The 18,270-nt window shown below is 47.6% G+C and overlaps 1 protein-coding gene across 4 annotated transcripts; it reads left to right on the forward strand.

Annotated features, from left to right (window-relative positions):
• Positions 1 to 12,691: 12,691 nt before the first annotated feature.
• On the forward strand, positions 12,692 to 17,839 carry IGSF11 (immunoglobulin superfamily member 11). Of its 4 annotated transcripts, none has more exons than XM_072851219.1 (6): positions 12,692 to 12,806; positions 14,036 to 14,243; positions 15,025 to 15,180; positions 16,190 to 16,313; positions 16,627 to 16,692; positions 17,389 to 17,839. In XM_072851219.1, the coding sequence occupies exons 1-6, from the start codon at positions 12,768 to 12,770 to the stop codon at positions 17,837 to 17,839; spliced, it is 1,044 nt and encodes a 347-aa protein (XP_072707320.1). In that variant the 5' UTR covers positions 12,692 to 12,767. The 4 variants fall into 4 exon arrangements, with proteins under 4 accessions (XP_072707320.1, XP_072707325.1, XP_072707303.1 ...); XM_072851224.1 differs by having other exon boundaries at positions 16,190 to 16,241; XM_072851202.1 differs by having other exon boundaries at positions 12,717 to 12,806; positions 16,190 to 16,312; positions 16,542 to 16,692.
• Positions 17,840 to 18,270: the final 431 nt, after the last annotated feature.

Raw genomic sequence — 18,270 nt, forward strand, 5'->3', positions numbered from 1 at the left:
TCAATCTGACTGCTTTTGGAGACTGAAAATTATGCATTTATGCTTTTATCAGGCTTGTTTTGAGCATCATGTATGAGACAGGGAAGTTCCACTGTGATTGTGCATGTTCTTACTTAAAGGCTCTCTCTCATACCAGCGGGCCACAGGAGTTTTGTTATCAAAATGGATGCAAATGTGATTAGACCTTTAAGCCCCGATTTGGCAAGATACTTAAACATGTGCTTAATTTTTAAACTTCAAATGTATTTCCAGTGACTTAGCTACCTTTAGTGGAATTAGGCTAGGACATATCAAATCAGCCTGGGCATCAGCGTCTGGCTGAGCAGCTGTGGGCACTCTGCTGGCCATGCAGGCGGCAGCGTAGGTGACATAGGACTCACAGCCGAGTCACAGAACAGGAAAATTTTTAGGGGAGCTCAAAGACATGGTGAACACCAAACATCTGTCAAATGTCCTTTCACTTGCAAAGCTTGTGTACTCCATAGGATGAGAGCATTTCATACACGAGACACAAAACTGTGGTGGAAAGCAGATAGACAACTTGTTGGCATTGCCTCAGCCGAAAGTTGTGGGATGCTGGACCAGATCCTTTACGAATCTGATAGTCATCCTGGTGACAGTCCTTCCTGACTTCAAGGAAAATGGGATCAACCTATAAATGAAAATTTTTCTTCTCTGAAATGGCTAGTTTCTGTCTCCTCAGCGGTTGCTTTTATTTTAAATTATTTAATTTTATTTTGTTTTGTCTTAGGCACCCCTTTGTTGAGGGACCAGCCCATCATAACCCCCCATAGGCCATCATAACCAACTATGGGATGATGATGTGCTGGAATATCCTAGTAATGGGGGAAGGCAGGTAAGGTGGGTACCCCAGAAAGCATTGGGGGATCTCCCCTGCATTTGACTTAGAGATGTGGGGCCATTTCTTGGGCAGTTATTTCCTACCCCCAGGCCCCGCTGTTCATGGTCTCCTGCACTTCCTTAACCCCAATCCTAGCTCCCACGCTGCTACCACAGCTCCACATTCCTCTCCCTCAACTTCTCCTTCCTGGGGCTGGCCTCAGCCCCTCTTCAGCCTAATCTAGCTCTGGCCCAGCCTGGTCCATCCTTCACTCTCCCTGTTGCAGGGAAGCTTTCTCACATAGGAAGTCCCAGCTCCTTGGAGTCCTCATTGCTGACCCAAGCCCTGCCATGGCCTCAGTGGCTTTGTGTCTTACACGCACCCCTGCATGCATGGGTGCACTCCTGTTTGTGGTAGAGCCCATCAACATCTGGGTGGGTGGATGCATCGTGTTCCTCTTATCTTGCTGCCTAGTCATTTCTGGAAGATGCAGCAGCACCAGCAAGGCCTGGGTTTCATGTGGCCACCTGAGGTTCCCGGAGGACTTCCAGAGGATATCAGTAGTGTCTGCAGGGAGGGAGCCACACAGCAGAGTGTCCCTGCATCTTCACCCAGCTGTGCCTAACAGGGCAAGCACTGTTCCTTTTCTGTCCATCACCTTCTGCTCTTCCTCCTTTTGGGGGAGGATAGACATAGCTCTTGGTGCTTTGGGTAAAAGTAGTTGAACTGTAGTTGAACTGTAGGTTGGGACTATTTGCACTGGAGTTAGACCTAATGATGGTTGTGCCAACGTAGGTGAAAAAGCCTCTCAAGTGTGAGTTTGCAGTCTGTGTTTCAATGGCATTTTTCCTGTAATGGGGGCACGAGATGGAGGGATATGCAGAACACATATCTCTCGATGCATTCTGTGTTAAAGTTAAAAGTCACTGATGAGACAGTTCTCCCTCCCCCATCCCCACCCCTTTTCCCATGCAGCTGCATCCCACGTTCCTGCCTCACCCCACCCCACACAAGTCGTATATTCCAGCCTGCCCACCCATTCATCCTGCCTTCCCCTGTGCCAGCTCCCCTTACTGGGCTTTAATCTTATTCCTTGTGGGCTGTGTCCTTCCCACTCAATATACCATTGAACATATTTAAACCTCGAGTTGTTTTCCCTTATTAAGCAGTTTAGCACTATGTTGTGCTTTTTTGTTTGGTTTTTTTTTTAACGAGGAGAGAAGGAAGAAATTTATTCTTTTGACCATAAATCATTTACAAATCTGCTGGGCCATTAATGTATTTTTTATGGCTTGGCAAACAGAAAATAGGAGTAAGTGTCTTAGTGCCTTTGCCGACCTGTTTTGATTTCAGCTTCCTAACCCTGAATCTCTGTTCCCCAGTCTTGGGAGCAGATAGATTCCTCTTGCAGAGGCACCAGTGGTTACCTTCTCCCAAAGGAGGCAACTTTGCTGTGTCAGCAATGTCACATGCTGTTGCCAGCACTTGGCACTGATCCGCAGCGCGACATATCTCTGCTGACTGGGCTGTGCTGGGAGAACACTAGCAAAGAAATGGGATGGGCAGGGGGGAACTCGAGGCTATTTTTGTTTTTAGATCCTGTGAAGAGCTCTAATTAGACTCCTGCTCTGGGGTAAGCAAGTTACATACAGCTCTCATCTCATCCCATGCAGCCTCATCCTGTACTTTGCATGTTGTGGGCTCAGCTGGCCTCAGGTCTGGTTACAGATACCCATGGGGATGCTTGAGGATGCTTTCAGAGACAGTGACTGGCCATGGTGGTGCTTCCCAAATGTTAAGAGCTGGCTCCTGCAAGGTTTTGCAACCTGCTTCAGGAAAATGAAGCCAACATATGCCTTCACAGCTCTCTGTGCCTTTTCCCTCTTTATGGAAACATAGATACAAATCTTTTCTGTAAAAGGTGCATTTTCCTTTCTGATGTGCTGTGACAAGCAGTGAGATAATTAAGAGGAGGGATGTGGGAGGTTTATGTTGGCATCTGAGCTAGATGAATGGGAAAGTCTGCAGCTCTGAGCTGTTGTTGCAGGCTCTTTGCAAACTCAAGCTGAGCTTCCCACCTTAAATGTGCTTGCATGAACATTTGATAAGCTCTCATTCCCAAGTCACTTCAGCTAAAGTAACTGGCCATGGTAATTTAAAATGTTCCCACCCCTAGACATTTGTTACTGTTGGATGATGCCTCCAGTGTAGCAGTGAGCAGAACAGGACAGCTCATCTGCAATGCAGCTTTCCCCTTTTACAGCAAAGCAAGTTAGCCTGTCCTTACACCTTCTTCAGCAGGTTATGCTAATTAACACCTGTCTGTGAGATGGAGGCACAGCTTCCTTTCTGCTTTTGCTGGTTTTGGGGCAATAACCTTCTACTGAGCAACAAGGCAAACAGCAGAGAACGACAATATCTTAAGTTACCGCAGCACAGTTCCCCAGAGCTGATCTATCACAGGACTAGGGGTGAAGGAGGAGGGACTGTGTTTGCCAGTCTCAGCTTTGTAGAAGACAAAGAATAGGGAGATACCTTTTTGTGCCCAGATAAACTTTCGCTTTCATCTTTGCCTGTGCCTGTGATTTGGAAAATGGTGCTTCAAGCATCTCTGGAGGACCTTAGGAGGGAAAGAAATGACTGGCACCCTGTTGCAAAGACACACCACCCTGTTTGTACCTTGGGTATGCTGCCTCATTGTGGCCTTCAGCCATCTTCTGTAGACAGATTGCATGCTCCTGATTTGCCCACCTGGGTCCTGGGGGGATGAGTCATTGATGACTCCAATGCTGGGCACAGCCAGGAATGGGCAAAGATGACACCAAATGGTCCCACGGACTGGACTGAATTAGGCTTACCCACCCCTCCCCTCTTTCAATTCAGGGGAGCAATGAGTGAGCACTTGAGTGAGTTCCTGATCCCCTCTGGGTCCCCTCTGGTCTTGCTCATCTGCTAAAGCAAAAAATTTCCCAATCTCAGTAGTGCAGCTCCTTGAGTCCACTGCAAATGCTGTGAATTCAAGGACTGCCAGCTCAGACACTCAGCACAGGACTGCCAGCAGTCTCTGTTTCCAGCCAATGCCGCATGCATTGGAGGGAAGCGTTAAACTTTCCATAATGTACCTAATTGTGCAACACTATACCATGGAGAGGGGATTAACGCATGCCCCAGAGCACAGCGATTGATTAGTTTTATCCTAGCTAATGTCATTGTAGATGCTATTTTTGTTACTATCAATGTCCCTTCCTATTTTTATAATCTTGCTACAATACAATGCAGTTGATTTTTTATCTCCAACTTGCATGTATACTGCATCCGAGGCAGCAGAGATGCAAGGCAACCATCCCAGCTAGCAGGAGCTCCAAAGAAGGCAGCTCTCCTGGCAGCTCCAGCTAGGCTGGATAGAGACACAGAAGAGAAGCCAGTACTGGGAGCACAGCAGGAGTCCAGAATTGGAAAGGATCATTTGGGTCATTGGGCCCCTGACCCTGCTATGACCAGGGCATCTGTAAACCAGATTTGGGTTCTTGTTTCCACTTTGTACATGTTAGCAAGCTGCTCTAACAGTATGCTCTTCTCACAGTTCAAAAACCTCTTTTGCATTTCAAGACTGTGACTAATTAAACACAAACATTAAGATCTGTTGGAAGAGCACCGTTCAGGTTACACAGAGAGCTTAACATACTGTGATCCCTGCTACATGGAGAGCACAGCTGATCTTGATTTCCCTAGCAGGCCTGAATGCTCAGCATTTCAGCAAATCAAACCCTTGAGGTCTAAACCTGAGCAAATGAGGATCTCACACTCATAGGGACTCTCTGAGGATACCTGGAGCTGACTGACTTGCTCAGCAGGACCCAGGGAGTCTGTGCCAGAAATGGGGAACGAATCAAATTCCTCAGTATGTTATGAGAGCCCCTTTTCTACCTCTGCAAGAGCTAGTCCAGCTCCTCTGACAAGGACATGGGAGGGAACTGACACCATTCTTGAAGTATGTATAGCTGAAAGCTTTCCTGCCTTTTTTTGGTCTTCAAGTCCAGTTTTCATCCCCCCTAGGGCTGCAGGTTGGGGAGGTCAGGGGCAGGGAGATGTGCTCCATGTCATCTCAATCAGACAGTTGTTTGAAATCCTCCGCCCAGCTGGCCTGCAGAGAAAGACCTATTTCTGAAAGGGAGGATGGCAGGGATGGTAGTTACCGATATTCACCAGGCCAACAGCGGAGGCCAGAGCAGAGTGGGTCAGCAGGAAGTTTCACTGTTAGCTTTCTGTCTAGTTCAGGTGAGGTTATAAATGGTAATGGAGAAGGGTTGGTGTGATCAGCACAGCACAGATTTACGGGTAGCCAATGTCCCTGATCAGCTGGTCTAGTTCTTGGCAAGAAACGCTGCAGGGCTCGAGTTCAAGACCCTGACATTGTGTTTTCGCCCTGGATTAGTGTCTGCTAGCCTGCATATACTACAGGGTGGGCAGCAATGCTGAGATTGCTCTTACTGTGGTAAAATGAATCTATTTACTTGGGAGGCTCCATGCTGGAGGAATGAGTAGATACCACCAGTTGTGTCTGATGATTTCTCCGGGGATAAAGGTGCTTAGAGGTTAACTTGGCTTTTGACCTGCATTTAACAGAGAGATTAACACTGTATGCACCTCGGAGGAAAAGTTAGTGTCAGTGTAGGTTTAACACCTGTGTTACAGAGATCTTGCTCTAAAACCATGCTAGATGTGATAGTTTTCCTGCTGTTTGTTCCAGACTGTCCTGCAGAGCCAGCAAAGATAGGAGGGAAAGAGTAGAAAATTATTTTGCCTTATACACTGTCAGGTTGCTATCCCATTGCTAGACCTGTCAGCCAGGAAGAGCCAGCATGAGCCTTATTTTGGGATATTGTCCCTGTTCAAATAAAGGGAATGGGCTTACTCCCAATAAATTCTCAGTTTTGTGTCTGAGATATTCAAAGTTTGATACAGCTGTTTCAGAGAACAAAATGGCTAAACTCTGTCCAATTGCAACTTCTCTTTTTAGCTCTGAGCTATGTACTTGCCCATCATTGTGATGGGTATAGTGCAGAAAGAGCTGGACAGGGCGAGGGGAAGGAACAAGGTTGGCAAGTGTGACTTGCACGGCTGTGTTGCAGAGAGGGAAGGGCAGGGGCCCAGGGGCACCACTGGTGAGAGCTCTGGGAATTACAAGAAAGCAGGGGCTGCTGAATACTGGACCAGACTGCCAAGCTGTGCTGCACAGTACAGACATTGTCTGGGGCTTTAAAGACTAAATTAGACAAACTTCTGTTGTGAGTGGCTTAGGCAGTGTTGATTGTGTCTTGAGGAGGAGCTATGCTAGAAAGTCTCTGTCCCTCTTTTCTGTCAGAAGCATGACATTTTCTTGGGTGTCTTTAGTATACCTGGCAGGCTCTCTGGGAAGGCTCCCTGTAGCACATGTATAACATGTGCCCACAAACTGGGTCACGGAGGCAATCACCCTGAGGATGTCTCTGGACCAAAGTTTGCCTTCTCCTTGCTGTGAGCTGGCAGAAGGGCTATAGTGTGGTGGAGCCCGCCCTTCTTCTCACCATTGCTCCCAGCTCCCAGCATAATTGTTCCGAGGCGGTCTCTACCAAGCATCCTCCCCAGGAAAGTTTGTGCTAGGGCACACAGCCCCGGGGTACAGTCTACTATGACAGTGTGCATCTGTCCCAGAGGCTGCTCTGCAGAATGACTTCAGAGGCTGGAAGTTTTTCCATGGTAGAATTTCCTTAGTGAACTGGAAATAATTCAGCCTAGCTGGGCATTAACTCAGATCTGTGCTCCAGTGGAGTGCTTGGTGATGCTGGTTCTACAAGCAGGGTGGAGTCTACTGCAAGCTGCCTCCAGACACTAGGCTGGGTAAATACTGCTTTTGGTTAGATAGGTTCTGAACTAGCAAGTGTAGCACATCTAAGAATGACAGGAGGATACTCAGGCCCCGGTGAGAACGGGCAAGACCAGTATTCAGACAGCTTTTTGAGTTATCCAGACATGCTGGATAACTTCAATGTTATCAGTGCTTGCAACTGCAAGTCAGGCTTCTTCAGGGGCTTTTGAATGGTTGCTGCACTAGCAGGTCCTGTGGCAGAAGTACTCCCTGCATCTGTTACTGTCTCCTTCAGCTGTGAGTTACTCCTTTCTGGGCTGCAGGTTTTGCAACTGCTCAGTATGTTGAGTCGGCAATGTACCTCAGCTCATTTGGGGTGGGAGACATTTCTCTTCTTTAGCACAGAAGGCAGCTTTGGTCGCAGACTCAGAGATGTGAGGCAGGCCAAAGGCACAGTGAGTTGTGTTTTCCTTTAATCTCAGGAAAAAGACTGCTCTGCAGTTTCTCCATCCGTTGCCTGCAGTTGCCGGATCGAACGTTGTGTTCCTACCCTGTTCTTGAAACTTTTGAATTACCTCATCTTTGCCTCTCTAACGAGGGACCCAAAATGTCATACTGCCAAAGGCATCTTCCCCAGCACATGGCAATAGGATTGCTAATTGCACTGGGACGGGGGGAGTCATTCCATGCGTCTCGGATGCAAGCTGATACAGCTTGAAGCTTTATTCTCATTTTCTCCGCAGCCACACACATTTCTGCATGTTTTCCCTGAAGGTCTGGAGATGCAGAATGCACGCAGCTGAGGTTTTTTTAATCCCTTTCACACCTCCTTCCCTCCTTTCTCCCCTGGCCATTTGCTTCCCTGGCTTGCCAGCACTGCAGAGTGAACCTGTACCCTAGCCTCTGCCTATGCAAAGTCATGCTAGCCCAGCCTCCCATACCGTTGAGTATCAGGAGGTTGCTGCTAGCAGGTGCCAAATGCTGCTGACTTGCCAACAGTTCTTGGAGGTACTTGCAAAGTAGAGAGTGTCCTTCAGAAGGTGAGGCAGGACAGGAGCTTGACTTTCATGGTATGAATGACCCTCCAAAGAAACTTCTATTTTTCTGTGGTCCTGGGAGATCAACAATCCTACGCTAAATACAGTGGGGGAAGACCCTCTCGGTGCACTATACTGCAACCCAGGCAGTGATACCCAGATATCTCGCTGAGTGTGGTTGTCCCTGAAAACCAGGTGCTGGGGATGATCCAGCAGTAGAGGAGGATGCGCCCTTAGCACAATGTCAACAGCGTGACCACAGGGCTTCCTGAAGGCACAGCCTCTGCAGCCTCTGAGGCCCCTGTGGTCTGTGACCATCTGCCATCATGGTAATATGGACTGATGACTGAGCATCAGCTGTTCATGTTATAATCTGGCCTACTGATGTGAAGTGATGGTGGTGAAAGTCCTCATTTCACTCATGGGTCTGCCAGCCAAGGTGATTTGCTAGTCTTGCTGGTGACCTCTGGCAGAGAGGTGTGGCAGTGGGCGGGAGCTCGGGACATTTTCAGTCAATTTAGTATGAGTCAGAGCGCTAAGATGTGCCCAAGTCTTTCAGCTTTACTGCATCTGGTATATTCTGAAGCCTTTCAGGCTTGCAACCCTTGTAGGGCAGCTAGCAAACATATAGCAGCATCTGCCTCCTCCTCGTACCCAGCAGGGAGGCAAATGCTGGTTGTGGAACTGGGCCCTACATGCTTGTGTCATGCTGTATGAACTATCTGCATGGATTCCTTCATGGATGCAGGGGAGGGAGCTGAGTGTGCTACTTGGAAAAGCAGTAGTGACCCATCCAAAATAAAATCAGAGTGATCTGTTGCCAGAGTAATTATTTGGTCCTGGAAATATGAAGAAACTCTAAAAGAGCCTCTGTAGCCAAAACATTGTTCTGCTGGTTGGGTCCCTGATATGCGACAAAAAAAATGGAGCATCAGTTCTAATTAGTGATGGGAGCTCGCTGCATTGGGATCAAAGGAGAAAGCCATTTGCAGAATCAAGCTAAGATCAAAGTGTCCTAGGTACAGGAAGGGCCCATTCCTCTTTCTGCTGACGGCGGTGTACCCTGCTCTTCCTCTAGGCATGCTGCTTACAGGGATGCTTAATTACTAAGTAAGGAGGAGACTGCACATACAAGAGAGGGTGTACTGGCCATCGTAATCCAATTTTAAGAGACAATTTGGTGGTGATCGATTCTTGTTGTCTCTCACAAGTCATTAAACTTCTCTGAATGCTTGGAAAAGATCTGAATTGTGTGCCTTTGCAAAAGGAGACCCTTTACAACATCCTTTGCTTGATTTTTCTGACCTCTTATGTATAATTTGACTTAGTAGACTGGGCTGTATGTGTATGCATATATCTATATTTGCATTTATATCTACCCAAGGGAATTGAAGTCCTCATTCCTTAGGCTGCATTGAAAAATCCTTATCCCAATAGATATGCTAAATCTGAAATCTCTTCCTCCCTCTCTCCCCTGTCTCTCTCCTTTTGCATTAATGCAAAGTCACATTTTTGCAACCCCTAGTTTTGAAATGTTTAAACATGTAACATTTGGTTGAGTTTTCCTACTAGGTGTCTTCCTGGGCATACAGGTTTATAAGTGTATGTGTCTTTGTGTGCATCCACCTGTGTTTTGGGCCATGAGTATTGGTGTGGCAGGATGCAGTCATGTAGATCCCAGCGTAGATGGACGAGGGCATGTGTGTGTTACATTTTCTAGTAGTCTGAGATATAAAGAAAGATGCTGTAGTTTCTGAACTTTCAGCACGTCTCTGAAGTTTCAGCACTTTCAGAACGTCTTTGCTCTTTCAGCTGTCTCCCTGGGAGAGGAGTCACATTGCAGTAACGCCCTTCCAGTGCTGTGTTAACACACCAGCCTACCTCCCTGTTCATGCTGGTGGAAGAGGACTTTGCCTACATTTGGTCTCCTGACTCCCCTGTCACCTTGTTTAAGCTTACTTGTCAGGAGCAGTTGTGTGTGTTTTCCCCAGCTGTAGCCCTGAAGGTGCCACTTAGCTTAACAAAATGAGTCCTTGTCTCTAAGTGCTGCCTGCCCTGTATGCTTCCCGGGCCAAAGAGCAGCTGACAGGCCCTGGGATGCATGAGGCAAAAGCAAGCAAAAGCAAGTCTCAGGAGCTGGCTTGCTCGGTGGTTTAACAAGACAGAGACAGGACAGCATGGTGGTGGGGGAATGCTCATCTTGCATGCCCAGGTTCAAAGCAGCTCCCCTTGGCAAGAGAAATGGATGGGGACCTCAGCTTTTCCTTAGTGCCCCCTCTCACAGAAACCACTCCATGGCATTCAAATGAAAGAAGGAGGAGATTATGGGGGCTATGGGGTGCTGAGGGTGAGAGTAGGGCACTGGCAGAGCAAAGGAAATATTATGTGTTTTCTTTCCTTTTCTAAATCGTTCATAAGTTGGTTGAGAATTTCTCAAATTTATTGAAAATTATTCTTACAGTGAAGAAATTATGCATGTTCTATTTTAGTGTTGTTATTATTCTGCAGGATGTTTACAGTCAACTAATAGTAAATATTAGGAGTAGCAAGAGGGTGGTTAGGTATGAAAATCAGATCCTCTTGATGACTGAGTGATTAATGTAACTAACCCTGCAATGCAAACTGTAAACTCTAACTTTTCCAGTAAATTTGCTATTAGTGGATACTCACACTTAAGTATTACTTTTCCTGAATGACAAGAATTTGAATGTGTGGGTTTTTCTTGGAGGGGAAAGTGGAGGGGATAACAGGTAGGGCTGAAGAACACATGTTGCTATTCCAAATCAGATGAGTAGTTAGTTTTCCTCTCATGGAGAGCATCTCATTAAATCTATGCTCAACATGACAGAAGAGCTTTCTGCACCATATTGGAGAGAGAGGTTAATCAAATATATGTCAAAATTATTGTGACTCCCTGCACACTGTTTAGCACATGGATGATGCTAGACTGGATGAGTAGTCATGGCAAGGTAGCCTTCAAATTTAGACCTGCAGAAAAGACAATCCCTTGTCAGGGTCATATTCAGTAAGAGACATCTCCAAAGTTGCCATAGATCACTTCTGGGTTTTCGGCTACTGCCACTGCCTGGCCAGCCATAAGCAAATGAGGAGTCCAAAACCATTCCCAGCCTGTTCACCACAGATGCAACTGGAAGGCAGATACCTTGTAATAGAGGTGATGCTTATTACTGGCTCTTCCAATTATTTACTTCCACTTCCTGCTGACAGCCCTGCATAGGAGATGGATGGATTAAGCTTTCATCAGCTGTTCCTCATCCAGGCACCTAATTCTCTGAGATGTTAGCACCAGAGATGAACTGTTTCCCTAGGAATTTCCAAAATGTTCCGTATTTTTAAATATGTTCCAAGCCTGTAAGGCAGACTTGGGTTTTTTTCTGCAAAGTAAGAAACTCATGAATTTCACTTGGAGAGATTAAAATGGCATTTTGTCTGGCTCTGTTCTGAAGTACTTCTGAGCCTCCCCGAACTACCTGGGGCTTTGGAGATGGGAGATATGGAGGAGGGAACGGAAGTCCATAGGAGGTTGCTGAGGATTTGCAAGCTGGGGTATTGCAGCTCCAGAGCAGTCAGTCCAAACCCAGGAACTCATCACAGGCTGTTCAGGTGCTAGAAACTTTGAATCTGTAGCATCTGAAGCTCAGCGCTTCCAGGCTCTGAGCACCCCATCTCTCCGTTAGGTAGGCTAGGAAGGATCTCAGCAGACAAGCGTATGGGAGACCACTCATCTTTTTCTCAGAAATTAGCCTGTTTGATTTCTTCGTAGTTCAGATAGAAACCTATTCTCATGGAGCATTTCACCTTCAGCAAACCAGTGTCTCTTGGCAGAAAACAGAAACTTTGCTGGCAGCCCTTCCTGGAGTCAGCAAGAGAATTGGGCAGTTCACAGACTACACCTGGGTGCTAGCAATATTCTGATATTGCCTTGGATCTTGAAAACTTCTTGCCTTCTCCAGCAGCCTCCCACATGCTTTGAACAAGAAGATAGTGAGCTGTCATATAGAGAGATGTTTTTTGTAGTCAATGTTTTGATTTTCTGGGGAAAAATGGTTTAAAGAATTTTAGTGCTACTCAAAATGGTGGTGGTGACTCCTTGGTTAGTTTCCTTTGACAAGATTTTGGCAGTAGAAACGGAGATATTTCCCTGTGTGACTCGCAATCTAAAAACTGCAGCCTTGAGCTGCTGTGCTGGGAAGCTGGGGCTTATCAGGCTTTGAGCCCTATCCAGCCTGTGTGGAATGCAAAGAAGTGAATGGTGGAAATGCTGGAAAATAAATGAGATTTTATGAGATCCTCCAATATCAGTCATCATTTTTCACCAGCTAGATAGAAATACTTGGACTGGAAAAGATTTAGATTTTTAACCCTTTAAATTAAAAATAGCACTAAAATGTTTCTGCTCATGCTGGACTTTATGAGGGGTAGAAGTCGGGGGAGAGCTGTGTTTCTTCTTTAATGATACACATTCTCCCTTCTTACCACTTGGTGAAGACTTTTAGAATGCAGTTTTCTTTTCTGTTTCAGTGATGTTGGGTATCATTAAGATTGACGGGTTTGAAAACATATTTCATTATCTCTTAGACACAGCTTGGCTGCTCTTCTGGCTCTTTCCCTGTCGCCAAAACAAAACCTGTTGTTTTCAGAGGCTCTGAAACTAGAGTGGTCTCACTTAAAAGGGCCGCCTATCTGCATTTGCCTGTGAAAAATGTCTGCATGACAGCAGCCTGATCTGTTGAGACAGGAATATAATTCTTTTTAGCCTAAAGTAATTAATAAGGGACAGTTGTGTAAAATCAGGATGCTGCTGTCATGACCTGCATGTGTATGGGGCCACCTGCAATGCTTGAACTGGGTGTCCTTCTCCTGAATGCTTAAACTGGGTGTCCTTCTCTTTCCAGGTCTGGTGTGTCCTCTGGAGGTGTCAGTCAGTTCAGGGAGTATCCAGGTTGCCCGAGGCCAGACAGCAGTTTTGCCCTGCACCTTCACCACTAACGCCGCTCTCACTAACCTTAATGTCATCTGGATGGTCATTCCTCTTTCTAACGCCAACCAGCCTCAACAGGTAGGTCCTTTCTTACTGGAACATGCATTTCTTTGGGGCTTTCCTTTTCCTCAACCTTTTCACACTGATCTGGATGTAGTCCCTTTACAATGCTGAGTCTGGTTGTCCCAGAACGTTCACTTCATTGCTGAACATGCCCTCTGGATCTTACATGAATCTGATTTCTTCAATGCTTTATTAACTGATGCACATTGGGTCCTTGGCTGCCTTGGCTGGATGTGCAGTTGGGGCAGGTGTATGTGATACAGTATGGCTGCCCTGGATCTCTGGTGGTTTGTGTGTTCAAAAGAGCACAGGAGATGTAATCCAGATTTTGGTGCACCAGATATGGGATTTGAAGGATCTGGGAGCAGCTGCAGGCTTAAACCTGTGAAATCTATGTAAAATGTGCCAGAACACATAGCCTCTCGTTCACTCATCTCCCCTTTTACTTCCCCTCTTACTTTTTCACTGACTGTTGCTTATGCAAGTCCATTCTTATGAACATTAGCAATAAGAGTCTCTTGTGGTGAGCACAAGAATCATAACCTGACATCTGCTGGCCTGGTTTTTGCCCACATACTCTGACAGCAGAAGAATGCCAATGCTCTGAAATGCATCTGTCTTGGGTCACACTGCCCCTACCACATGTGGTATTCACTTACGAGAACCTGCACTGAAGAGTAGTTGCTCCTCAGGGACTTGGTCTGAGTACAGACTGTTATATAAGCTGTCCGATTGGTAGAGGCTGTGCAGATTCAAGGGTTGCATTGCCTGTCATTCAGTTCATCCCAATGATCTTTGGTAAGCAGTGTCAAATCATGGCAGGATCTTACTGCTGAGACTCAAAATGATACTGTCCACTGGATGCATGCTTTCCAGAAAAGTACTGACCTGCAGAGAGTCTCTGCCTCTCTACATTGATCCTGTCCAGATGGGTAACGACTATTATATGAAGCAGGCTGGTTTTGCCAATCCAGCTATACCAGAAGACTTGAGTATCTATCTGGTCTGTTACCTCTGTGAACATTTTTATTGACATTAACCAGGGTACAGAGTGTGTTCCTCTTTCAGAAAAAACACCTCTGCTAGGATGGGTCTGCCTGGGACAACTGTATATTGAGGTCTGGTTATTTAGAGATGCTTTAGGAACAGGTCCTTTCGGCTTTGGAAGTCCATGTTTTGCTTGCTGTTCTTCCTCCTTGCTCAGCTCCTGAAGAGTGTTGTTTGAGACTTCCTTTCTTTTCCAGGTTATTCTCTACCAAGGGGGTCAGATCTTTGGTGGTGCACCCCAGTTCTATGGGCGAGTGGGGTTTGCTGTGACAATGCCAACCACCAGTGCCTCCATCTTCATCAACAACACTCAGCTATCGGATACTGGCACATACCAGTGTTTGGTCAACAATCTTCCCGACCGAGGCGTCAGGAATATTGGAGTCATTGGACTTACTGTCTTGGGTGTGTTTATTGGGATTATGGGGGAGAGGGGGGGGAACAGGGACAAGGGGATCCTCTGTGCATGATAGTGCGTTATAGCAGAGCAATATGGTAGCGTATGCATTGGAGCCCTCGGACATCCTGTGGTGAGGGATGGGCTGCCTTGTGGGTATTGTGGGAATTTGTATGGCACATAGCCTTCATATGCAGGTAGCATATAATGGAGTTTTACAAATATGCTGGAGAGAAAGCTTTTCTGGCAGCATTGTGATGTGGAGTTGCAAAGAAGAATGAATAAAGTATGAGGGCATCCTGGAGAGCTGAAGGGACCATAAGAGTTTTGTGCATAGCAACAGGAGAAGAGAATGACTTTAGATCTTTGTTTCCTTTTCATGAAAGCAATTAGTACTAGGATGCTAAATACTCCAGAGTGTGTGCCATTATAGGGATATGAAAGCAAAACCCAACCACAGCAAATTCTGTCTGCAGCTCTGTTAGCTCTCACCACCCTTGCTGTCTCAAACACAGAAATGATCACCTTCTTTTTCTCTAGAGAGGGATCTAAGAGTAATGGGTCCTGTGAAAGTCAGCAGTAGTCTGTAACCTTGATGGGCTGGTGGGTCAGGAATCTTCGTGCATTGTCACCTCCCAAACCTTAATGAGTTTTTGTCTGCTGCCTCCTTCTTGTCCCCTTGTCAGCTCATGCCAGTGTCCTTGCTTTCCCCAGCAGCGCGTGTCCAGAAAGAGCCTGCTTTTGGTCATATTTCCTGATCTGCTGTCACTTTCCCCTCTTCTCTCGCAGTTCCTCCTTCTGCCCCACTTTGCAGAATCCAGGGGTCCCTGGACGTGGGCAGCGATATCACACTGACCTGCAGCTCGGAAGAAGGCATCCCCCGGCCAACATACCTCTGGGAGAAACTGGACAATGTTCCCAAGTTGCCCCCAACTGCCACACAAGGTGCTCGTTCTGTTGATTATCCTCTTATTTCCCAGGTGACAGCCTGGGCTTTCCTTTGTCTGAGCCACCAGAGGGTGGCATGGCTCATTGAGTGTCTGCCATCGTTTGCATGGTCACTTTATTGGAACGAAGATTCCTAGAGCCCATGGTGGACTAGGTACCCTCCAGTGGTCACTTAAATTTTCATGGTTTTTTGGTACAGAAACATGTTCCCCATTGAGGAACAAGGGCCTGGTCAAATGGGAGAGAGAACATGGTTGCCAGATGTTGGCATGTGGCTGGAGACTTCAGCTGCTGACTCACCTGCATTTTAAACCAAATGAAAGGCTCATAGATTGGAAACTGGGAGAAGGGAGGCAGAATCATCCCAGGAAAATAATGCCAGCGTCTCACACTGAGGTCACTGTTCTCCAATAAGTTACTGCCAGAGCTGCCTTTCAGATGTGTGTAAGAGCAAGGCTCTGATCAGACTGGGTATTGCCCAGCCCCAAGTCCCATCCATAAGATTTCTTAGCATAGGTGTCCTGCCTAAGTAGTGATAGCTGTACCTTTGCCCTTTATCTTGTATTTTAAGAATACACAAGCATTTAAGTTTTACATAATTCACGAATGAGGAAAATTGGCAAAGCAGGGGGTGGAGAGCCCAGGGATGGAAGAGCAGGGGTTCTGCAAGGCAGGATTGAATTTAGCAGGTAGATCTGGGTATAGGTAATTGCACATCTCTTCTTTCTTCCCTTTTCTCACACAATGCTGATGATAGTCCCAAGCTTTCATTTGCAGAAATTCATCTATAAGAAGAAAAAGAAACATCTAGTGTAAGCTCTTTAAGACCTAATCTTGTGTGTGTGTGTGTGTGTGTGCGCACACAATGCCTCCATCTCAAGGTTATTTCCTAATTTATTTCTCTCTTAAGAGTCTCACACCAAAATTCTCTATTTGCTGGCTTTGCCTTTTCATGTTTTTCCTTAGGGGGGGGAGGGACTTAAATCCTTCTTTTCTCTCTGACTAGACCAAGTCCAGGGCACTGTCACTCTCCGAAATATCAGCACTGTGTCCTCAGGTCTGTACCAATGTGTGGCTTCAAATGCCATTGGAACCAGCACTTGCCTTCTGGACCTGCAAGTCATTGCACGTAAGTGTTTTGCCAAGGGAGGCTTGGCCACCTGCTTCTCTCTTGTGACAGTAAAGTGTGTAACCATGTTTGCTGTGAGCCACCGTGTGCTTCTCTATTGGAAGATCATTGTGCCCTGGAATGGGGACGTTGCTTTTCCCCCCTCCCAAGCTGGTAACTTCAAATGCTCATGGGTGGCTACAGCCCAGCCCTGATTTCTTCTCCTTTCTCTGTTCAATTGTCCCCACAGCCCACCCCCGGAGCATTGGCCTGATTGCAGGAGCGGTGGCCACAGGTGCCATCGTGCTTGTTGTTTGCATTGTGTTGGTGGCCGTGGCACTGTTTTACTGGAAAAATAAACACAAAGAAGAAGAGGAGGAGGAGATTCCCAATGAGATAAGGTAAGGGCCACGGAAAGCTGGTGGCACGGGAGCTCTGATCGCCCAGCAAAAGCAGCAGCTGGTAGGAAGGCAATCAGAAATCTCACTCTTGCTAATCCTGAGTGTGTTCCCCTGGGCCAGGAGATGTCCATATCAGTCCAGAAAAAGGAGGGAGCAAATGAAGAATGGTAACGACAGATTTTGTTTTCAGTATTACCTTTATTGAGAGCTTTGGTTTGACATTGTTAGCTCCACAGGAGAGTGACTCTGCATGTGGTGGGGTGCACAATACCAGACAGTGATGGCTGAAAAGCTCTGGAGATACAACTGTAATCTTCTCTGGTGTTACAGCCACACTCTTTCCCTCTGGTAGCTTCCTGCAGCTCCCCTGAGGATCAGCTTCATTGGTTGTACAGGTACAGTCATACTGACTGCCTGCGTAGTACCAGTGGCTGTGACAACCACTGGTTTTGCCCCCCTAGACACATGAGCATGGGTTGTTTGCCTCAGCGGCAGGCACACAGAGCAATTAACATGCACAGAGGTGGGTCCTGCAAAGAGGGATGAGCAAACAGGCCAAGGAGCAATGCTGGTTCACGTTGGTGCTGTCCTTCACCTTGAATTGATGGTGTTGACCCCAGCAGGGTGTGGCGGGGGGTGGGTGTTGGGCAAGTGGTGAAGCATCCTCCATATGCCCTCACACCCTCTCTTTCCCAGGGAGGACGACCTGCCGCCCAAATGCTCCTCTGCCGCAAAGACATTCCACGCCGACGCGTCCTCGTCGGAGAACGACACCCTCACCTCCTCCAACACCTACAACAGCCGCTACTGGAACGACCCCAAAGCCAACCACGCCACAGACTCCTTCACCCGCTTCAGCAACAGCAATGACGCCCACCAGCCCCCCTTCTCCCGCTCGGGGAGCACGAGCACCCGCCCCGTCTATGCTAATGGCGGCCACCCATCCCCAGCTCCCCCTAAGACGCTGGTGGTGACGGCCAGCACAGCACCGTCCCCTCAGGAGGTGATCCGGAGCAACGGTTCAGTCAGCAGGAAGCCGCGGCCACCGCACACCCGCTCCTATGCTGTCAGCCAGGCCACACTGGAGCGGATCGGGGCTGTCCCTGTCATGGTGCCCGCCCAGAGCCGGGCCGGCTCCCTTGTGTAGGGCCATGCTGGTGGCCAAGAGCCAAGCAAGGGGCCTCTCATAGCCGGTGGGGCGAAGAGACCCTACTCCTTCCTGAAAGGTGGCGAGGCGGCGGGGGGACACACATGCGCCTCTCCCCCCTGCCCTCCCCTTCCGAGGCTGCTGCCAGCCGGTGGGACAGCCCTCGCCGTGCCGCATCCCCCCCCCGGCTGTCGGGGCTCCTCATGCCGGTGGACGCCGCAGATGTGCCAAGGCCGGGGGAGCAGGGAGGTCAGGACGCACTCCCAGCTGCTGGGCCCTGGCTGGGATGTGCACCTGGCCCTGACCTCGGGGGGGACTTTTGCTTTTGTTTCCCATTGGTTTTGTTGAGGGTCGATTCCATCCATTTGGGTCTTTCAGGGAGGTTTGGGGAGAGATATATATATATTTTTTTTTTCCGTTGTTGTTGCTGT

Source organism: Ciconia boyciana, chromosome 1, assembly GCF_034638445.1.
Source record: "Ciconia boyciana chromosome 1, ASM3463844v1, whole genome shotgun sequence".
NCBI classification, from domain to species: domain Eukaryota; kingdom Metazoa; phylum Chordata; class Aves; order Ciconiiformes; family Ciconiidae; genus Ciconia; species Ciconia boyciana.